At 44.8% G+C, this 23,907-nt stretch overlaps 1 protein-coding gene across 1 annotated transcript; it reads right to left on the reverse strand.

The window, feature by feature from the left end:
• Positions 1-902: 902 nt before the first annotated feature.
• Positions 903-23,907, reverse strand: LOC144099250 (uncharacterized). Its single transcript, XM_077632423.1, has 4 exons — positions 23,750-23,907; positions 9,059-9,327; positions 7,953-8,034; positions 903-1,148 (listed from the first exon to the last, which is right to left on the reverse strand). The coding sequence occupies exons 1-4, from the start codon at positions 23,820-23,822 to the stop codon at positions 1,138-1,140; spliced, it is 435 nt and encodes a 144-aa protein (XP_077488549.1). The 5' UTR covers positions 23,823-23,907; the 3' UTR covers positions 903-1,137.

Here is a 23,907-nt window from a genome sequence, read left to right on the forward strand (position 1 = left end):
CTAAGAACAACATTGTCGCAGCAAACTTTACTATTTAAACATAGTCATATCGGTCGGTAATACAGTAAGCCAGGAACTTATGGATCTTATTAAACTTATGGAACTTATGGACACTTTCGAGTGGAAACGGTCACTGCACTGAAAAAAAAAACAGTCCTGATATTGTTTGCCCACGCTTTGAATGCACAATGGCCTAGCGCTCTGGTGTGACAATTTTTCCAGCAGAGATAAAGGGGGGGGGGAGGGGGGCAGTGGGCTTCGGACGAAATTTCACAGCAGTGCGGCAATTCGGCCCGCGCTTCTAAAGCGTGGGTTAGTCTAGACGCTCGCACATGCGGTGGTGTCTGGCTTGAGATAATAGACATTGTAAGAAGAGTGCGAGAAATCCCCTCCGAGGCCACTGCAACCCTTTGTGTTTCCAAAGCCCTGTCAAAACGTTCATGGATACCCGAAGAAAGCCGACAACCGTGATCCCAACGACTATTTCTCAATTCACCTTTCTTTTCGCTGTAATTTTTTCGCTGTCGCTAAAGGCACGTACAAAGGTCACCACTCTGAAAATTCAGAAAAGAAGAGGAGGATAGATTCGCCTCTTGTAATTTTGGTAAGTAAAATTCTAGGCTTGTTTGACTTCATGCCAGAAGGTTGAACGCCTTAGGTAGAACGCCTTGATAGAGAAGCCGTCAAGAGGAATGCAAATCCGCACCTAGTAAAATATATTCTTGCGGAAAATTGGCCGCTTCCAATAATCTTTGCTACGGCCGTTCTCTATTCCAGCAGCGTTGTATGCGATGTCATTTACGACTTGCTATAACTAGATTTAGAAGATGCTTGTTCTAAGCGCATTGTTTTCCTTTAAATCAACAGCTTCTGCTACGGCCATCAGTAAAATAGAAAGAAAGTGAGCACAGTAAATTTTATTTGCCGTCACAAGCAAAGATTCCTGCTGTTCAAGTGTTTCCAGCAAATAGGCACCAGGTGTAGTGCCTTAAAAAATTGCAGCAACTTATTTCACGTCCAAGTAATAAATGGCGAGCAATTTCATTCTTGGTTTCCCGTAGTGGCATACACAACTTGTAGACGCATTGGATTTTGCGGGAAACGTGTTCCTTCCGATCTTCTTCGCGTAGATTTCGCTCACGAGACACCTGAAACAGAATGGTAAAAGGTGACAGTTATTATACCGAAGCGTTTAACACTCGGCCATACGTAGCGCGTTAGTGAAAAGTTCTTGTTGACATAAAATTCATTTTGATAACCCTTACTCTACGTTAGAGGTTGCATGGAAAACATCTATTGATTGAAAGAAATTATCACTGATCAGATAGAACCGAAGTCTTGTTGCAATGCTAAATATTTTCCCTTGAGCATCTGAGACCTTCTTATGCAGAACGATTGGTGGAAGGTGGGGCCCACGATATCATTTTAGCATGGATGAAAGAAAGCTTTCTCTTGCTTTTTTATGGTCACGAAATGCAGTCATACTGACAGATTACAATGTACGCGTCTACGTGTATTTTTTTTTCTTGCGCCTGTCAATTCGTGTAGTATTTTATCCGCTGTCATCTCATCACTCCTGCACATGGGTTTGTAAGCATTGTAGAGGACGGCACACAAGCCGCGTCTAACTGCCTTTTATTCCCGGCTGGCCATATGGCGTTCTCACCATTTACGAGCCTTGCTTTCCCCGTGGAGTTTTCCATCATATTCCCCTCTAATGCCAGAGCGCTGAATTTAAACAAGTGCCACCGCTTACTGGGCTAACTTTAGCAAATCTGAATAGTCATCGCCTTGCGATTGTACTTTTTTGCAAGAAATAATGAATTGCTACCTTTGCTAGCTTTACAGTCAAAAAAGGGAAGTGAATTCGGATTGCTCTTTTCTTTTATGAGGCGATGGCGCTGAGAAAGATACAGTTCTGGATGAAATGGACGAACCGGAGAAACAAATTTACGCATAGATCAAATGGTTACAGAAAAATATGTCATGATGCAAAGACGTAATTCACAGAATATTCTGCGTAGGGGCAGCCTCGCTCCTTTTCCTAATATCCCAACATACTTTCTAAGCCTGGCGGGAGCCTTTATAGTAGCCCCTCTTGACAGCGAAGTGCTACTCTGCGAAGCGGATACATATACTGTGTACTAACCAGGCCACAAGAAGCTTCTCAAATCATGTGGTTCAAAACAGATGCCACGTTGGCAGCTATCAGCATGAAACTGCAAGCTGTTTCAGGAATAGGAGCTTTGAAGCTTTAAATATTCTCTACGGCCAGAATGTAGGGCTTGCTGAAGCACTGAGTCGGTAATTCTGTATTCCTTTTTGCGCAACAATTCTTGGCAAACATTGATGGCTAGGAAGGTGGTTCCCACGATCTAATCTCCGCACTTTACTCCCCTGAAACTTATAGGGAACGCAGTTGCCTGAACGATGCTGCCTCATGGCAAGACGTTGCATCGCAGAAAGCTTACGGATGCCATAGTTGGCTGAGAAGGGAATTTGCCCTTAACAAAGAGAAAAAAATACAGCAAACGAATGTGCGCTGTCTTTCATCAATGGCGTGTCTTCGTACATTCTGCATTCCAGAGTTAATTCTTCAGCGAGTCATGAAATGAATACTGCGCTTTACCGTCTTTCTTTTGTAGTTGTTAAATATTGAGGTGTCAGGAATTTGCCTCTCAGCTGAGGTTCCTGAGGCAGTGTGAACGCTGGACCGTCCTGAAAGGTCCCGACAACGCGCTCCAACCGGCGTGCTGCAGAGTTTGCGACACTGGTGCTTTCTGATGAATTCGAATTATTCCGCATATGCAGGCGTGAAGTATAGAGAAAGAAATCTATGAAGCAAGTATGATTGTATCATGCTACAAAATAGGATTTTGTAAGCATGGTATTCATTTTCTTGCTGAACAAAAAGCGGAAGTCTTTCTTAAAGCTATAGTACGCTATAGTTTTAATGTAGCCTTCTTTCATTCCTTTTCCTTTTTCAATCATTTCTTCATTCCATACCGCCTGACGACCACTGCAGCGTTGCTCTCCTGCTCTACAGCCTGACCTTGACATGAGATCACAAGAGCATGCGCTTCCTGGCATGGTTGCACATCTTTTGTACCCGCTTTGATATTGTTTGGCGATGTGTTTCTTTGTGCAGGAGCAGGACCAAAAGGCCTTTCATTAAAGCAGTTTTCTGGAAGCAAGCACGAGTCATATTGTGTCCCCTTTCTCGTTCCTAAGAAGCAGCGCTCCGATTTTCTAGATGCTGGTGAATCATTCGGGGAGTTTCTCTTCTCTTAAAGAGTGAAGTACGTCTAGCGATATTATAAACGCAGTACCGGAAACCCCAGGCCACGCAACCTTCGAAAGAGCTTTCTTGTGCACACGGAACAAAGATTGGTGTTTTAAAACTTTGCCAATGATTATACTTTTTGATGTGCGGAAACGACACTCCGAAACCTATATTTTACCCCTGGTTTGGGCACTGAGAAAATTACACATTTTATCACTACACGGCAGTGCTTTTTTTCCCTCTCTATTTTCTCCTCTTGCGTTCATGAAGTCTCCACCAATTAAAGTTGTGGGCTAGGTTTCCCCAGTCTTAGCTCACCCCCTGTGGCCTCTGGGAAAATAAAAGCAAGAATCTAATAGGGGTAAACGCAATGTAAGGCGTTTCTTGAATTTCCAATTCCAGAATAGGCCGCCTTCAGGAAAGTAGAGCAATTTACGTAGCCAATTGAAAACAAAGGAACAGGTAAAAAACGCACTCTTATATTTCTCAATATGAATCATATATTTAAACGAGTATTATCGGCTTGCAAAACTGCTATATTCGACTCCTTTTGCAGAACTATTTGTCTGCTTTTAGTGTTCTGACTTCCCAGCAATAACGTAGAATTCCATTAAAAAGAATCCTGTTTTCTCCTCACTTCAAAGGCCTCAAAGGGATACTGAGGACAGCATCTAATTATTCTTCCCAGTAAAATCCATTGCATGTTTTTGTTCTGCTGCTTTCTTCCAGCTGTAAAAGGCATATTTTTGGTGGAAAAGTTGAGTTGAAAAATTTTCCTGCCTCCCGCTTTGAAGTTCTGACGCCAGTATAGACAAAGCCTTCGTGATCAACATTTGATTATAAATGGCGGTGTTGTAATCCCCGCTAGGAAAGCCGTTTTCGTGCACCGCTGTGAATTTGCGAAAACTGAATTTGATGCCGGTACCTGCATTTTAATTTCCAACTTGTGCAGCAAATAACGGCTTCTTTTTCGTGGATTTAGCGGCTTTTTTAATTACAACGGGGTCATCTGTCCTTAATTCTTGTCCTTAAAGCATAAATAATCTATTTGTGGCCCTTTAAGACCCATGACAATAGATTTGACGCTTGTCAAGAAGAGCAAACTGATAAAGCTTCTTTATGCAATCCTTAAGGCCTTGAAATTTGTTCGAAGAGTACCTCGTCTCAACGAATTTTCTGTCAGCAAAGTCAAACTGTGCTCAACGAGCCTTTAAAAAGGTGCCATAACTAATGGATTCTTACAAGGAAATCCGTCTTTCGCAAGTCTAAATTACTGTGCCGGGCATATTATCATATCTCCGTAAACCAGATTAAACGAGCAAATTCATTGTTGGCTCTCAAGCTTTTTGCTATATTGCTTGCTACTGAGCCGTGAATAGTCCGATACGCCGGGACGACAACCGCTCTGCTATTCATGTTGAAGCCCGTGTCTGGCTCTCTCTTGTACACTGGAGGCATGCCTAGTGCGGGCCACCCATGGAAAAATCGCTGTCGCATATTTGGCCACTTTTTCCTTAAATCTGTGCTCTAACCACCAAACTATACTTCATCGGCCAGCCGCAATACTAAGCAGCTTCCTCCCGCCGGATCTAACTATATTTTCAAGGCGTCCCTGCTAAGATGGATCTAGATTAAAAAAAACACACACACAAAGCTTTCTTCCTAATTGAAATAAAGTGGATGTTATTAGTAGTTAGTTTAAAAAAAAGCCTCTGAAATGCCCGTAGCCAGCCCATGAGCCAGCCGTGTGTTGAGGGTGCCGCAGGCGTGATGTGTTGCCGGAGTTCTAGCTGTGCCTGTTGTTGCGGCAGTTGTGCACGCGGACTTGTTTGGTATTTTATGCTACGATAATCTGCTTCTGTACTGGGACAGCCTGCCGCGGTTTTGTGCTTGCAAGCATAAAATCGCAGCAATCGCTTCCCTCTGCCGTGCATTTCTCAAAGTGACGTCTTCCTTTTGCCTACCGCCGCTGGCTGAACTTTGGCTTGGCTTGGACTCGTGGTGGATAGCAGTGATAAAAACGTTATTGAAATGAGGATTAAGATTTTATAATTGGTTTTCATTCGCAGAGCAATAATGTGAGCAACGCGCTATAGCGTACATCAAACTTTTTGTATGCTGCACTTTCTCTCCATCGCAATCGTCATCATGTGCAAATGGCATTAGTCTTGGCCGTGCAGCAGCGCGCAGAAAAAATGACATTAAGTCAAAGAAATGTCATTCGATTATAATGACAATAAATTTTCCGTGTGGAAGGGGTATTAAAGGGGCCCTGAAAGGCTCTCTCAATAAATTTGTGCTATGCTTAGGATTTTAAACGATGCCACTTCACAAATCTAAATTTAAGCAATTAGTTTTTATTCGTTTTGTGGAAGCGAATATATCTGCAGTAAAAATTTGAATTTCCGCGCCTTCGTGCCTTTCCCTCTCCTCTCGCCACTTTTTTGCACACTGAAATGACGCTCCTTCGCCGGCCCCACCCACTCGGCCCCTCCGTCGGCTCCCGACGGGTGCGGGAATTCCTCGGGAGGCGGAGCTTCCTGACCCGCCGGAGTGGCCGCGGACGGCGCACCAATGATACCCTCTGGCTGCTGACGTCACTTGCACGATACGACGTCGTGTGACAGGTTTCCCGCGAATGCCCGACACCTGCGGTCTCCGGGAGGTGCGAAAACGGGAATTTTTAAAAATTTATTGCGAACTATCCGTTCGCTTTTCAGCTCTCGTATACTTGGCATGAGCGCTCTGTGGCCTGTAATCTTCTTGAACCGTTTGATAGCCTACCTCGAACACACCTTTTCAAAGGCCTTTTAACGTGCAGTCTAGTTTTTGTTCTTTCCACCTACTTTAGTATTTACATGACATTAATTAACATTTTATATGGCTTTAACTCCGCGTGATGTAATTAACAGTTGCCGGGGGCAGTGAAAGTGACCCTACTAAGGCGCTTGCATCGAGGTAGCCTTAGCGTAGCCGATTTTATTTGGAAAAAATATAATTAAAGAAAACTACCACGTGACAGCATGCTCCGTGCGTGAGAACACACCGCTATTACAGGGCTCTCATCCGTGACTTGGCGTAAAGCGCTGCCCCCGGTAGCGCTTCGCGTTGTATGCTTGTAGCTGGTTTCGAAACTTTACAGCGAGCGGCTCCTGACAGCGCACTCTTCGGCGAGCCAACAGCAGCCTCTAGCGCATATCTCGGAATCAACGTAAACGCAAATTTCTGTCATGGGCATTGGAGAAGGAAAACATCTGGCAGTGGCGCATTCTAGCCTGTAGGGCACACTTTCACGATGTATTTTTTTTACTATTTGCTGGCTGGGATTTTTGGCGAAGAAAAACGGTTGGGCTAGGCTACTTCGTCGGAAGCACCTGAGTCGGACCATTTTCATGACGCCGGACTACTTTCCAATTCAGATCTGAGAGTTGAAACCATATTTGAAAACTTAATTAATGTAAACGAATTATTATGTAAGCGGAGCGAAAAAAATTACTATGGCCCGTACGTACTTTACAAAACTCCACACAAATTAACTTGACTTCCATTAGGAACAGCGCTTTGAGTTTCTTTACATCTTCATGCGTTATAGCTTGGTAAAGCTGAATACAGGGTGTTTCACAGAAGATTGGCAGTTTATAAAAATAGGCATCTTGAATTAGAAGAGTGCACACTCCGGCATTGCATCTCACAGATGGTGTGTATAAAAATGTCGCTATGTCGTGTTTGCTATTGCTGTTACTATTACTGTTACGCTCCTCATTTAATGAAAGGTTTGTGAACCGCCTAACTGAAATCCATATTAGGTTTTAGATTTTCGAAAGTGCTATTTTCCTCGCCGCTGTATTCAAGGTATTCTGGTGTGCGAACACGGGAGAAAGCGAGACCGTCATAACAACAACAAAAAAAAAGGTTGCCACGCCTTTCCCTGCACGTCACACAGTGCGCGTGTGTCACTTGCTCTGTTCGCAGCGCCCTGATGGGAGCGGCGAGCGAGCAGAGACCACGTGACAGGCATTCCGATTTTTGACGTCATTCCTGTGTGAAAGTAGCAATCTTTCTGGTCGCGCGGTTCCAGTTTCGTGGTATACAACCCTAAAACTTCTCGCGCTGCAGCAGCACCACAATGGCATTTCCTATAATATATATATATATATATATATATATATATATATATATATATATATATATATATATATATATATATATATATATATATATATATATATATATATATATATAACTTGCGGTGGCCTACATATCTCTTATTAATAAAGAGCCGAAGTGTAATAGTTAGAAGTAAACTAGCTGATGTTAAACTGCCAAAGAGTTTACACGTCTTAGTTGTGCTCTGATGCTCACAGTCACACACAATGCTTTGCCCAAAACTGTGGTCTTCAAACTGAAGAGGTCTATTTTAAAATATTCTAACAATCATAAGTCTAACACCAAGAAGATGCGCTTTTTTTTCCGACTCAATCGCGGTGGAAGACGTCGCGTCCGTAGTAAATAAAAGAATCTCCGAGCCCTTCTGCAGCGGTCGTAGCCGTCTTTTCATAGTTATTTTCCCGATCTTCAACTATTCTGTGGCTTAACTAGGCATCAGGCTTTCTTTCTACAAGGTGGCAAATAAATAATTTTCAATATAATCTGATTGCTGTAGACTCACATGTTCTAATCGGGTTGCAGGGAGCTCGTATACAACGTCCCCGGTGCACCACGCAACGAGTTCCGATCGGACAGATGCGATCCTGAAAGTCACAAAAGGAAACAGCATCACTGTCATCCAGTAAGCATTACAAACACAATAACTCAATTGATTCAATCCTGTGTTGCTGGTTTTCTTCCTTTATCTTAAAGAAGTGTCAAAATTTATAGAGTATATTATTATCAAGAAGAGCGTTTACATTGGCTATTCTATCCGTACTGTGTGTGCGTACGGAGCTCGCTTAGCCCTCTATATGCAGTCCCGTTTTCTGTACGAATATCTGACGTTTTTCTGAACTCCTGATGACCTTACCGAATCCTCTGTACCGTGCATTCCTTATAATTCGCCATGTTTTCTACTTAAACTGCAAAAAAGCTGCAAAGGGAAAGCAGCAGATTCAGAGGTTTCTCCTGACACACCAGAGACAGCAGCAATGCCAGGTACTCGAGCGCAGTTCTGCTTTCTTTTTATAATCTCCTTCACTGGTATAGTTTTCTACGTGTGCATGCTTTCTCACAAAGTCCTCTGTCGCTTGTGTAGTTTTTTCACAACTCCAGACACATGCCCGTCTGTATTCACTGTAAAGCAAGACTCTTCTGATGCCTTATCAGTATATCGTCACCGTAATTCTTGCTTTTAGCTGCTGACCAGCGAGGAAGTTATCTACCTGGGCCGGGCTCTGAGAGGCACTGGAGAACCTGCCTTGTGTTGTCAAGGGATCAGAAAATGCCTTATCGCATGCGCTTTCCTGAGAAGGCACGATGGCTACACCTTACAAAAATTCCAACGCACTCTTTTGTCTCTCTGTAGATTCTGTATTGAAATTTTCATGAGAGGGAGGCAAGTTAAAGGCATCGCGGCCGGCTTTTTCCGCCTCAGAGAAAGCGAATTGCCTGTTTTTTTTCCGTTCTTTTTTATTCACTGAAAGCTGCCTCGATTGCCTATATGTTGAAAACTGTGGGTCCTAGCGCGAAAGCTAGCCGTGTGACAAAGCTCTCACTTTGATGAATGCAGTGTAGAAAGCAATTCCTCTATTTTTATTTTAGACCTCAAAGAGTGCCACTCACTCCACAGAGCCTTGGGTTAGTTCCCCCAGGAAAGCCTCCAGGACGAACGTCCGGACCGGGGAATCCTCCTGGTCTTCGCCCGGGATAACCAAAGGGTGAACCGCTCGGAATCCTCTCCGGACCTCGCTCAGGGTAGCCACCAGGGAACCCACCACCGAGCTCACCACCAAACCCGCCGCCAGGAACCAGCCCACCCGGCCGGCCTTCTGAGAAGTCTCCGGGCACCCGCCGTATTCCGCCGCCGTAAGACTGTGCTCGTACGGCGAGCACTGTACGGTGGAGAAAAAAAAGTGAGGTAATGACCAAGAACACTGATTCCGCGGTTAACAACCCAAGGCCGCAATGTCCCCATTTGTAGGCTTTCCGGTTTCTTATCGCCGGACGTTTGCATAAAGGGGGTGTAAAATTTACTGGTAGTGGCACTGCTTTATATAAAGGTATCACAAAAGTCATGCCTATTCCACACCTAGAATGCACTTAAAAGAGTGCTACGCACAAAGAGTAAGAGAAAATTGAGTAATATAGGTGATTCTGACAGCAAAGGAAACAGTTTATTTTATGCATCTATTGAAACTAATTGATCAACTATGTTTATATGTTTAGGAGCATCCCGAAATTTGTACGGTACCAAAACAGCAAGCGAATTGAATTCACTGCTTGCTCTGGCGCCATTCCCGCACCGATAAATCAGTACTTACAAGGAAAGCTTTCTACGTTTAGAACAAAGCGTGTGAAATACGAAACCTCTGTGGCAGCAGCGCTCGTTTTAAACTTTACTGACAGAAAGCATTCTTTTACTAGCAGTTAGCATTGCGCCTTAATTCGTACTCACGCATCTGTCCTTGCTTTAGCGCGACTGGCAGCTATCTTCTCTCACTGGGAGTTTCGCGCACCTCCTTCCGAGCCCGGTAAAATCGTTGTCATTAGCGTTTATAAGAGCATAAAGCTGGGCGAGTTTGATTGGTTTCATTAATTAGCCGCGCAAAATAGACAAAATACAAAATAGACACCATACCAGTACTGGTGGGGTCTTCTTTGTCGTTTCTGTTGTCGTCTTTTCGCGATCTTTTTGCAATGAAACCCTTTATCGTACGTTCTGTCTGTTTAGTTAGTTTGATCATCGTGCGAAGCGGTAGTTTCAGTTTATTGAATATCAACCACCAACTACCCCAGGTTTCGGCCTCGATTTTTTTGGCTAACGCTTCGTTCAGAATAATCCTATTTTCAAGAAGAAAGTCAAAGGTGATCAGTCAGTCATAGCGGCAGACTTAGTCTATACAGGTTCGGATGCGTGAAATTCACAACAGCAGTCTGAGTAAAAGCGTCGCCTCAAGCAATGTCGTCGTGACTAGACTGCTACACACTTAGACTGAATTGACACTGGCGAGTGAGCCATGCAGCGCTCAAAGCGGCTGACGTTTTAATAGGCTGTGGGATGGTGCAAATATGGTCTCGAAAGCAAAAAAGCGGCAAACGTTTAGAAGCTGCGCGTAGAAAAAAAAAAGAGAAGGGTGGAGCGCTGCTTGCTGCTGCTTATATTTGAATTCGGTGGAATTAATTCCAAATGCAGCAATCTGGATACGCATGCACATATAAGGCATCTTTGAAGCAAAATGAAAATCGTCAGCGTTGTGTAGGTTTCACTGTGCCCCGTATCTGAAAACTTGCGCACGCCTTTCGGTTCTCATCGCTAACGCAGGTCTCAACAGCAGTTCATTCATTCATTCACCGTCATATAGCACTTGACAGCACTCACCTTTAGAGGCGACTGGAACTTCGATAATTCAACAGGATGTTTTCAGCTTTAATACAGACGAGTAGCCGTACATAAAGGTTTAGCTATGTATAGGTTTCTGTGATTTCAAATTAATCTGAATGACAGTCGCCGGTAACAATATCTTGAATTGAGATTTATTCGAAAAAATTCAAGCCTGGTCCGGAGATACTACTGGTAGCGCTCTGACTTTTGGGTGCATTTTCTCAGGAACATCTCAGTACGCGGCAGTTTGCTGCAAGGTATTCTACAAATTTTAACAATGAATAAGGATCGCTATTAATGCAATAACCTGGCGCCTTCTTATTTCCTGTCCCTTATTAAGATCGGCCCACTTGATACCTATCAACTACTTCCCCCCCAGCTCAAACGTCAACCATACGTCTCTTCCATGTAGCACTTTTAAGCAGGGCTCAAAGGACCCGCAGGCTTTAATATAATAATTGAGGCAGCAAAGTGTTTGTAAAACTTGATATTTTTCATTGCTACCATACTGGGTCTCGCAAAAAGGACAGGCCTATAAAACAACGTATTGGATTTGAAGTGGCGACCACTGACCATAGCTGCCAATCACTACACTGAGCAAGCTCGTATCGGAACTTGTCATCAATGTTATTTCCTCTGAGCAGCCCGTGATTAGTATGACCTTACAACACAAATCACGAAAAGACTAAAAAAAGAGCCATCAAAGACCGTCTGTACTCATGTTAATGCAATTTTTGTTTTCTTTTGTCAGCCCACTCCTCATGTAATTGCGCTTGTAGACCTTTGAAGAAAATAATGAGTGACTAAATTTAAATAAGAATGACGTGAAAGCAGAAATTTCTTCATGATTTGAGACTTATAAACCGTTTTTTTCTCTTTTTGTAGTAAAAAAGTAAAATGTCATTCTCCTTCGACCAGGCGTTTTACAATTTCATGCCTATGACGTCATGGAAGTTACTCCAAATACTTGTCCCAGACTGGCCGGCAATTTCATATTTCGCACTGCACTTGCCACTTTTTTATGTATCGAGCAAACATCTAAACGGCATTCTCAGTGTTCGTGCACTGAACTAAGAGGACCTTGCTGCATTTGCACGTCGAAAAATATCACAACACGATTCGGTTGATGGCAGTGTGTAAACAGCCTAGTAGTAAAGCTTTCTGGGCTGGAAGTGCATATTTGTGTATCACAAGACGGTTACTAGAAGATTTATCCAAATGTGGTGAACAAAAAAAAACACCTATAATCTCTTGATTCCCACTTCAACACAGTCCGAAAACTCTAAAGACTTTGAACCCTAATCGCGTCCTGCCAGCTTTAACGATGCATTTCGCCTTCCACCAAAATAAAGCAGTAGCAGTTGCTGCGAGCACCCCGATCGTAACCCTGATTTGACGTCACTCAGGTGAAGCAGTCTGTTTGCTTCGGTGTCTCTTGGAGCAGTAAGTCTTTTTAAATGCGCTGACAGCCTATCAGTGGTTCGCACTTCTTCTGCACACTTGTAACACATCCATTTACTCGCACTGCGTATCTTTCCTCCAAAGCCAGGACACCTCGGACTGCCCGCGACACTCGTGCTACCATCTAGCGCGAGCCATCGAAAGCACACTGTGCGGCGCCGCTGCCGTTGCGTTTTAAAAACAGTGTCAGTGAAGGGCCTTTTTGTTCCTTCTCGTCGCGCCACCCACGTTGTGAAGTGTAGATTAATAAGGGTAGAATGCCCCAGTTAGCGCCTATACAACATTGCAAATCCCTCGTCCGAAGGACGAGGCTATAAAACCCTGAGCTGCTGGAGTCGCTCACTATGCGGCGAGTGCTTCGGTAAACAGCTCGAGGCCATCGAGCATTAGCGGCACGTGTTCGGTCTTCTTCTTTGACCTCGTTAATTCTGCGGGTGTCAGTGCGTCCCTGACTTCAGCGGAGCAACCGGCCCCTTCATAGCGCTGCCTGGCGGGCAAACATTATCATACAGTCTCTGCACTGTTACCTTTTGCTATATTTTTTTTACTTGCGTTTGACTGCCGATCTTCGCCTCGCATACCTCTTGCTAGAGCCGCTTATGAAACTGCTGGCTGTCATAAATCACACAGAAGAAGAAGTGTTACTGTCGCTAGCGTACATCCTTGATCCTTTTGCTTTAGCAATGACCGCAAATGCATAAACAGCGCACGAATACTCGCTTACTTTCTGAAGTTAGTTGAAGGGAGCAAGACTCGTCCTAGCCTCATTGTAAGCGAAAATTCCACGTTCTTACGTCCGGCACGAAGATCGTCGTTTGTTCTTCATTGCTGAGGTGATTAATGAGTAAAGTTTCTAAAACTAGGTTTCGTATTCAGAGGCCAGCTTCTTGGCGTTGACCTTTCATTACATCGTTGGTCAATTCCCCACAGCTTTAAAGAGGCACCTGTGATGAAAACTCCATGCAAATTTTGTTCTTTTGGTAATAATAATAATAATTGGTTTTTTTGGGGGGAAAGGAAATGGCGCAGTATCTGTCTCATATATCGTTGGACACCTGAACCGCGCCGTAAGGGAAGGGATGAAGGAGGGAGTGAAAGAAGAAAGAGAAATAGGTGCCGTAGTGGAGGGCTCCGGCATAATTTCGACCACCTGGGGATCTTTAACGTGCACTAACATCGCACAGCACACGGGCGCCTTAGCGTTTTTCCTCCATAAAAACGCAGCTGTTCTTTTTGTTTGGCTTTACAGCTGCAACAAAACCTGCACAGCTATCTTTCTCAGGAATATGCGCCTCTTTCTCTTTAGCACAAAACGTTATTTCAATGTTACTTCCTCAAGGATAGTTTGGAGCGCCGCAGATAGGTCTCAGCAGCGCTTGGCGCCAGCAAACTGCATTTTTCTTTTTGGTTTTCAGGCAGAGCTCTAAGCCAGCGTGAGTGACAAATGACAGAACAGAATCCGAAGTGCGTCAGAGGCGCCTTTCACTGATTAAGGGCCGTCTCCTGTTACGAGAGGCCACGATCCTTTTTTTTCTCTCTCTCTCTTGCAGTCTTGTTGTATCTAGGATCAACACAGCCCAACACGGCTTTGATAACTGCCACTGCACAGCAACGCTCTGGTTGCTATCCGGGCGGTCCCGAGTTGCTTTCCTCTTTCATACATGTTGAATGGCAGGAAGTAACGAGGTGGGTTCATTGCTACCACTGTATTTCCCAGTGCTAAGCAGAATTCCAGCCTGATGCCTGGACATGGCAACATATAAGTGGTGAAACTACGTGCGGTGTTTATTCCTGAAACAAAGCTCTTCAAGTCACTTTAGTCACCTGATAGCAGATATGTCATTATTACCGAAAACAACGCTTTTGTAAGCCATGACGTTGCGTAGAGGGGAGGTACACGTGGCGCCGCCACTTGAAAATTTGTATAGTGTGCATTCATGAGCAGTTCATCTCTCGCACGGTGTCCTTGATATAAATCTTCTATTTATTCTTTGCGCTTCGCTGGTTATTAAACGCGCCAGATTTTAGCGACACCGGTATTGTTCATGTTGAATTTATTGGAAGCTGTTACATCTGCGAGTGCCATCTGTCTAAGTTTCTAAATACTGCATGCCAGGTGAAAGAAGCAGCAGCGCCGTGTGCTCGGATCGGTGTAACCCGCGTCGCGTTGCCACTATCCATACTATGAGGTGGGCAAACGTCCTTATTTTTGCCTTTTCGCCCCCCCCCCCCCCCCCCAGATCACTAAATCTTTGGCCCGTCGCTCACCCTCATTTCGTAAACATTTCTTACACTCTCTCGCCTTCACTAGGTTGGCCTTTCCTCGCCATCTCTGAGCAATTAACATTCGAGTTATTTTTCTCATAGTGTCAACATGACCCGATATTCGTGAGTAATGAACCTACGAGACAAGGCCGGAGACACAGGGCGCCAATAAAACAGCCTCTAGAACGGGTTGTACGGAGCCCTTTCGGAGCACGAAATCTGCCGCTCATAAGGAAACCGACAGTAACTTGAACAGTTCAAGGCATTCTTCGGTTTTACTCATACCATCAGAAAATGCACCAGAAACCTTCTAAACCTCAACCGCCAAGCTCTTCTTACCTGGAATATATCACGATTCTGTCACGCTTTTAAAAGAAAATCTATGCCAGAAAAAAATGACGTAAAGTGAACATATAGCTATAAAAGTTACAATAAGCCACTTTCCGTACACTGCGTTAGGTACAGGAGTCCGCCAGGTAAGCGAAAATTAAGAGCGCGAGAGCAAGGAAGACACACTGGAGGTTATTCGTTATCTACTTTCCTACCGTGAGAATTTCTTACCAGTATCTGTTGTGCAAGCTTCTTCTCTCCTCGGATAAATTCGAAACGTATATACGTGCAACTCTACGAGGCTTGGAGACGTCAGTGTTTCAGGCTCCCAGAGTGTCGACGCTTGAAAACCAATTTGATTGCTCAAATCGGACGTGCGATTGAATGGTAACACTCCCAACTAATGCTAGTAGCAAACCAAAATATTATCCTGTTTTCTGCATAGCAAAACAGTGTTTCGTTCATCGACATCTCGTACAGCGCAACGCGGTGGGCGCGATGGTTCAGCCCAACAGAGCTCACCTGCTGCTTTATTTCGATAGTGAATATAAATCGTTTGGTTTTGCCTGTCCAGGGGATTGGGGTACATCACGATACTTTGGGGTACCGCAAAACTATTCCGCAATGCTAACTGAAAGCAGGGAGTTTTAGCAGAGAGGAGCCGTGGATGTACTACTGCGTATAACGTATAAAGGGTGGGGTGGGGTGAGGGGGGGGGGGGGGGGGGATAACTACGCGCCCTCAGTAGCAAGTGTACACTTCGCTTGCCGTGCGACTGCTGCTGCTACTGCGCGTGAGCAGCTGGCCTCCTGCAGTTCGCTATGTGTTTTCGCAAGCAATTCTCCGCTATGCTAGAACTCTCCAATGACTAGTGCGTGCTTGGAGTTCTATGCTACCGTACGGGCGGGCATGCATCTATACCCATCTTCTCTCCGCACTCAAACGTGTGGCACTTCATGAGATAACATTCAGAAAGTATCGTACTTTTCGGAATAGCTGATTTATTCGAACAGGAGCTATTTCACATGACACCAATACGAGCTTTGTAGTCCCCCGCATGCACAGCTCCCATTCGAGGGACCGATTGCAGAAACGTATCTGATAAAGAGGTGACTGCAGCGGCGGCGCCACTGTGGAAGAAACATGATCGCAGCCCGAGACGCTTCATCCTCGACGCGATGGGTTGGAATACGAGATAGCTATTCAGTCTTCCACTCTCAACTGTAAGCGAGTAGGGTCGGGGTATGTACTGATAAGATAATTATAACGACGCTCTAATCGTTGTCGCACGTCCGCGCAGAGTTGCTCACGCCATATCCCATAACTACAGGGCGATGAACGAGACACAGAATAAAGGACACAAAACAGCGCTGCGTTTTTTTATTGTTCTTTGTCTTGTCCATCGAACTGTAGTTGCGGAAGGCCGTTACCAAATCATCCAACAACTTGCCTTTTAACCAAAGGACACTTCTCGGTGACTCAATACCACTCGTTCCACCAAATGGACTTCTTGCTGAGATTTACCCTCCTATTCGTACACACGCGCTCACACGAAAAACCGCACCCACTTGCGGAAGCAGTTTTGTGGGAATGTCCCCAAGAGTACCTAGTCTTGATCATTCCTCTGGTTGTAACCTGAAACCGCTGTGCTTGAAACGAAGCCGTGGGACGGAATGCGCTCAGCACCGACAACTTCGGTTCTAAGCGTTCATGTCAAAACACTCTATTAATGCGTAACACAATCAGAAGCTGTACATTAAAAGAACCAAACGAATTTTTGGGCGCTCCGACCCGTCTACCTTCCTTGTGTTCGTGTGTGTTTCGCGCCTTCAACACAGCGAAGACATGAACAGATACGCAGCGTACAACCGCATCACTTCTTCTTGCCATACAGTTATTACCCCGAAAGCATCACTAGGCTATGTTGTGTCCGCAAAACGTGTCCGAAAAATGCGTCCGGAACCGACCGCGGCGGCTGCGTTTTTATGGAGGCAAAACGCTAAGGCGCCCGTGTGCTGTGCGATGTCAGTGCACGTTAAAGATCCCCAGGTGGTCGAAATTATTCCGGAGCCCTCCACTACGGCACCTCTCTCTCCCTTTCTTCTTCCACTCCCTCCTTTATTCCTTCCCTTACGGCGTGGTTCAGGTGTCCAACGATAAATGAGACAGATACTGCGCCATTTCCTTTCCCCAAAAAACCAATTATTATTATTATTAAAATGTGTCTGCAAAATGTGTCGCCGGATGTGACGCCATCAGCTCGTGACGTCAGCAGTTAAGCCCTGAAGAGTTCTATGGTGAAGTATATAAAGTCAATTAGTCATCGTTCATTAACATTATTCATTAATAAATGACCCTAATTGATGATCATAATCAATGACCCTAAATATTGATCATAATTGTTAGCGCCAGTTAATAATGGCAGTTAACGAGAACAATTAATTGGATTAAAAATAGGCTGATTAGTGAGATCATGTGACGTCATAAGAGTGTGATGTCATCCATACGTCAGATGATGTCTCGCCTACAACCAGAATATAGCAACAAAAAAGTACACGTCGTCGAGTGGTAGCATCGGAGATTAAAAAAGTGGCGGTCGGATCTTAACGGAGTGGGTAAGTAGGTGTAGAAAGGCGTCGACTAGGAGCCGCCAACGTCGCTGAACGCTGTTGATTTCTCCAATGCAGTTTCTGCAATGATCTCTAACCTTTTCCACGCAATCCCTACGTAAAAATCTGTGATAGAGCGCACCGGGATGTAGTTACCGGTCTCACATTTGCGTCGTTCCACGAAAACACATTATTCTTTCTTGCGACAATGTGTACCATGTGCGGAGACCGGGCGCCATCGCAATGCCAGGGTGGCTTTTGCGCCTGCGAGGTATGTAATACATTTCCACTGACACTCTACCTTTGAAACTTTGCATTCATCTCAGAAATATCCCGTAAGCAACGGATATAGCGGTTATATCGGTTTTAAGAAAAATATTATATTTAACCGAAAACTATAATCCGCACTGTAGTCAGAGACGCGTTTCGGCGTTTCATCTTTGGCTGCCTTGCCAAGAAAAGTCAGAGTATACTTCAGCACAAGTGTCGTCCTCGACCCGTGCAAGCTGCCCTCCACACCTCACGTAATTACCTCCTCCCTCTTTCAGCTTCACGCTCACGAATTTTTGTGTGCCAGTCCTCCCTCACCCTCACCTCACCCAGGATAGCCCTCATGCGGTGAGAGTGAGAACTCCCTCATCAGGGTTATCTCTCGTGAAGGTACCTATGTCTGCCTATTTAAAAGGCGTGTGTTCGAATCTCGCTCACAACTATAATTTTCCGCGTGTGCTTTATTTTCGTGCGGTCGATCGTGGTGTCCACGGGCGGACGGAGATACATAACCTGCGGACAGACTCAATTGGAAATGTAGCCGTTAAATGCATTCCTGCATTAGTACAATCCGAGAAATTGCGAGACCAAGCATCCAAGTGTATTAATTTCAGCATCAGCATAGGAAGTGAATTGTGGTGCTGACCTCGGGCTTTTCTTCCTATGCTTACTAGAGCACACTTTCAGAGCGAGTACACACACAAGCTCATGCGGCCACTCACGTTATCTAAGCTTTTGAAAGACAAATATAAACAAGTGGGACTTACACTATAACGTTACACTTTGTTCTAAGTCTTTTGCATCGTCAAAGTAGTAGTCCATTGCTTTCAATAGTACAAAGACAGTACATCTACTGCAATCCCTCCCAATCAGTGCATCCTCATTTCAACCCGGATTTCTTTCTAGCAATCAATTTCACGAGTGTCCCTGCATTATACGCATACTCTTTTAGAATTTTATTTATTTTTCTAGAAATATTCATTGGCTTCAGCAATGCTTTTACGCCTCCCCTCCAGGATAGTGCGGTGTCTCAGAGGTAGTGGCAAAGCGCGAAACAAATGAAATGGTTACAGAATATACTCAAAACAGGTGGCTATAAATATATCCTTCGCCCATGTTGCCTGCGCATGCGTAAAGGCGAGCATTTTTGTACGCCACGCTGTTTTGTTTTTTCTTTCTCTTAATTGCTCGAAAGGCACACGTGGTTCGAGGTCGCTGCTTTGCAATCAGCCTAACGTTTACCCCAGCTCCATGGCATAAAGGTCAGAAACGTGTCGCGTAGCTTCGCCTCCGTGTGATTCCGGTCTGTGGCATGCATATACGAATGAGCTTCATCCCAGTTACGGTATAACAGCTCTCAGCTTACTAATCTCTCCTGTTTCATTAAAGATCTGCTCCTCCTCAGCTCACTGACAGTGAAGGCCAAGACACCATCCATCCTTGCGAGAGTATGGGTATGCCGCAGAGAAATGGTGATCATTAAGCTACCCAAATGAGCTGGTGCATTCAGATATAAGAAATACATGCCGTGCTCATAGCTTATGTATCCACAAGTGTGACGAAGAAAACCGTGACCCGCTGTGGTGGCTCAATGGCTTTGGCGTTCGTACTGATCGCAAGATCGCGGGATCCAATCCGAGTTATGGCGGCGCAATTGCGAAATAAAAAAAAACTCATCCTCATTGTCCGTGTGTTGATTCAGGACGTTAAACACCGAAATTTACAATTTTACAAGAGGGCTGGACATAGTTGTGCCACGTCATTGGTGCAGCGAATAACGCACGGCAATACGTCCGCGCGGTCGTTGGCACGACACTTTGTCATGCGAGCAATAGAGAATGCTCTTTCGATTGCGCAGAATTTTATGTTGCATGAGCATCATCAATTCCTTATGATGATTCACAGTTCATTCACTCGGGAGACCTGCTCCCTAGGACATATTTTTTCTCGTTTATGACCTGAGACAATACTTTGTTTATCAAAGAACGAGACAATTGACAATATAAAAACTGCTTTTTAGCCCACCTCCCAGAGCAGGTGGCAGAGTGAACCTGTTTTGTGCAATTGGCGCAACACGTTTTACTCCGTATCGCAGATGCTACTAAGCGCACTTTTTATGTTTTTATTTTTTTCATACTGAAGGCTTGAGACATTAAAGAGGGTGGTTAGTACGAGATGAACAACAGGAAGAAAACTTAGATAATGAAAATGTTTGGTTTATGTTTTATGTGGTTTAACGTGCAAGAGCAACTCAGAGTATGAGGGACGCCGCAGTGGAGGGCTAAGAGTAATTTCGACCACTTTGGGTTCTTTAACATGCACTGACATCGCAGAGCACACGGGCCCCGAGCAATTTGCCTCCAACGAAATGCGGCCACCTTGGCCGGGATCGAACCCGCCTCTTTCGGCTTAGCAGCCGAGTACCGTATCCAGTGTGCCACCACGGAGGCTCTAGGCGATGCAATTACCTACGTATACCATATTAACCAATCCAGATGAAAGTATGGATGCTTTAAATGGTAGTGATCACTCTAGGTAGGCAGTTATGGTGCCTAGAGGTTCGGAGACTGAAGAAGTGATTGCAGTAGTGTTGAAATCTGGGTCAGTTGGTACATGTTCAGGAGTAAAACCAGTCAAAAAACGGGACACAGCGAAGAGACGAGGCACACACACGGCGACTGGATTTTTTTTTTCACAACTCGGTGAAGAATGTGGTTACTGTGCCGTTTCTGCTTTCCATCTGCATTGCAAACGGCGTCTATACCTTCAGAAAGGCACCTCTGCTTCTCATCTTTGTCGGCTTTCTCTGCTACACGGTGTGCAGTAGCAAGAAGTTCGTGGCTGCTGACACTTGGTTCCAAACTGTACTTAGGCCCTTTCTGTAGAATCTGATCGATTTCTTCGGGCACTGATGCTCCATTGAGGTAAGTGACAGAACCTCTGTGCACCTTAGGCCGTTACTTTTTAGGCAAGAGCCTTCGCACCTGATTCCAGTAAGCCTCAGTTGCCTGAGGCTTACTGTGTGTGCCTCGTCTCTTCGCTGTGTCCCGTTTTTTGACTGGTTTTACTCCTGAAGAAGTGAGTGCACAGCGCAATGCTGTTTGCATGATTCGAACTTTCAGGCGTGTGCTGCAGTCGTGAACCGAAGTACGAAGGCTCACAAAGAGTTGGTAAGAAGGTCAAAGGAAATATGCAAGATTTTCTGGGAAAATCAAAGCCGAGAAAATCTATCAATTAGTCTCGGCCAGATCATACACACGTTCAGAGCTCTTTTACGCTCGTTTCTGAGTTTAATGTTTGGAAGCCATTAGGTTACTTTCGTTCACATGCGACCGCTTTGTGCAGCCGTTGCACATGATGGCAACGCATCAAACCCAAATTGTACTCCTGGTTTTTTAACACGTTTTCTCGTTCTCGATTCATCGAGCACCAATAAAGCGGTTACATCTTTCTTGCCACCATTCACATCGACTCACACGAACACTGTAAACACACGCGAATCCAGGCTGGTGGCGATGATAATTTATTCATTTCTCCTTGGAGTAAGTGTTATAGGCATCACCGCCTGTGCTTTTAGGGAGTGATTACCATCGCCTTTCAAGCACCGCTGCCTTTACCAGTGCAGTGACATAAAGTCTAGCGATGAGCGCGTCTTCGTATTGCCTTCTGTTACAGAAACGCCAAGAAATGCCTATAGTTGGTGTGTCGTCTTTACAATTACCTGTTACAAATTCTGCAGGAAGTATCGTGGGATTGCCCGAATACTCAGCAAAGCAAGCTAAATGGTTTAGCGTTGATGTGGGTTGCAGTTTGCATTGAAGAGGTTAGGAAGGTTTTAATTTAAAAAAATGAAATGAATTTCTTTTTTTTTTGAGGAAAGTAATTGGCGAAGCACGTGTCTCAAATCTCGGCGGACACCTGAACCGCCGTAAGGGAAGGGATAAAGGTGGGAGTGAAAGAAGAAAGGACGAAAGAGGTGCCGTAGTGGAGGGCTCCGGAATTATTTCGACCACCTGGGGATCTTTACCGTGCACTGCCATCACACAGCACAGGGGCGCCTTTGCGTTTCGCCTGATCGAAACGCTGCCGCTGCGTCGGGATCGAACCTGGGTACTCCGGATCAGTATACCAGCAGCCTACAGCCACTGAACAATAGTGGCGGGTTAATTATGTTCATTTTCGGGACAAAAGTCAGCTTCATATATGTTCCGCTTCAGAAGTCGCGGTGATTTTGGAAGTGTTTAGACTGAGATTGCCGACAATGAGAGCTAATGCATCTCACGCCTGAAAACTCCTCTGTGCCCAGTACCACTTGCCTTGTGCAACTTGTCGGCGATGCCTGAAGCACTGTTCCAAAAAGTTCCTCGTGTATTGCACGTATTCAGTTCGCCATAAGACGCCCGTTTTCTGTTAAAAACCAAACGTCTTCTCGACAAGGAAAAAGGAAGACTGGAGAGCACACTAAAACTCCGCCTTAGGGGTAGGACGCGATAGTGATAATGGGTGTTTATCTATGCGGAATTGGTAATTCTCGACTTTACATTCATAGATCCCTGGGAGTGCTCGTACCACTACTGAGGCTGTGGTGCGCAGGTTAAGCGATGCGGAATGTTCCGGAACCTTCTGCACATTGTGACCGATTGTCGATAGGATTTGCTTTGCAGCATAAAATTTCATGAATGAACTTAGAATGTCAAGTAGAACTTTAATGCAGATACCCGAACGGAGGACTTGGCTTGTCACCGAAAAGTTTTCATCTCACGTGTTCTCAAACAGCACAGGTAATTGGCCCACTATTTGAATCGTATTGGCAAAGGCCAGCCCTACAAAGGACCAGGATGGAACCATCCTGTTGCAATACTGGGCCGATTACCTGTGCTGCTTGGGTTTAGACAGAAGGCAACACTTATTGCTGACGACTCCTCAGATAAGAAGATAAATAAGTACCATTTGTCTCGAACTTTGCTCTAGTCGCAAAATCCTAATCTTGGATTAAACAGAGCAGTAAATAAGTTTGGACGGGGACTTAGTGTTACTGATAATGTTGCGGCATTTCGCTGCATACCCTATCGTTTCTCCATACGGCGCAATTCCGTTGTGCGTGACAAGAACGATATGCCTGATAATGAAGTACAACATATATTTACCAAACTCACAAAAACTTATAACACGAAAAGAACAAAGCGAGAAGAAAAGATATCTCTTATGTCTTGTTTTCATATAGTACGTAACAGATGTTCAAAAGGAAGATAACAAGCAACCATTTCTGTGGGACAGTAAAACTTTTAAGAAAACTGAAGCTATTATTCTTTATAACCATTTTTGTCTCTCGCTTGCTGCTGCATGTAAATGAAGGACTAGGTGACATAGCACTGTATTTTGTGTATCGCTTGAACTGTGCAGTCAACGAACAAAATTCAAGTTCCAAGAGCGTTGCAAACCTCGAAGATGCTTTTGCCGTCTCGGTACCCTTCATAGACAAAAGGCGCATAAGTGGCGACTGTGTTATTTAAACTTGGTTTGCTCCTGATATGTCCTCAGTTTCAGTGAGGTGGCGAACGTCGATCCAGGATCGTAGTGTCGCTCCCAAAACAGGCCAAGGAGGATTCTTCTTCACCGTCGGCTTTAGAATCATCGGTTACGACAATCGACTATCACCCGTGCAGTGAGCTGTAGTGGCATTGAGTACCATTCATCCCTTATTGATCATTTGTTTCGTTTCACTCGGGTTTTCCGCATCGTTAGCCAGTGTGCTGGGCCGACTGGTATATCGGTGTGCCATTCACCGTGACCGATAAGAAACGCGTTGTTAAAGTGCGCGATTGAAATCACCGCATTATCCCCACCAAATCACATTCCTGACTCACGTACCGCCAATAAACGAAAACAACCTTCCAATACACTTATCGCGGGGACCCGACTGAAACCGCAATTACCCTCATATTAAAAGAGCACGCAAGTAAGTTGTTATCTTTCATTACAAAGAATTTTACTCACCAGCGCAGCACAGCAACACGAAGCAAACTATCTTAGCGTCCATGGCGGAGACCTCCTGGCTTCTGTTTCGCATAGGTGAAGGTGCGCCAGCTTTCAAGGACGGAACCCTTTATCGGCTCACACTCTCACTGGCATGTCGAAGCCGAGGGGAAACATGT

Source organism: Amblyomma americanum, chromosome 7 (genome assembly GCF_052857255.1).
Source record: "Amblyomma americanum isolate KBUSLIRL-KWMA chromosome 7, ASM5285725v1, whole genome shotgun sequence".
NCBI classification, from domain to species: domain Eukaryota; kingdom Metazoa; phylum Arthropoda; class Arachnida; order Ixodida; family Ixodidae; genus Amblyomma; species Amblyomma americanum.

Excerpts from the sequence above, each read along its gene's own strand:
- LOC144099250 (XM_077632423.1), bottom strand. The coding sequence starts at position 23,822 with ATGCGAAACAGAAGCCAGGAGGTCTCCGCCATGGACGCTAAGATAGTT. Across the intron at positions 9,328-23,749 it reads CGTGTTGCTGTGCTGCGCTG|TGCTCGCCGTACGAGCACAG; the intron begins GTGAGTAAAATT and ends TCCACCGTACAG. Across the intron at positions 8,035-9,058 it reads CTAACCCAAGGCTCTGTGGA|GATCGCATCTGTCCGATCGG; the intron begins GTGAGTGGCACT and ends TGTGACTTTCAG.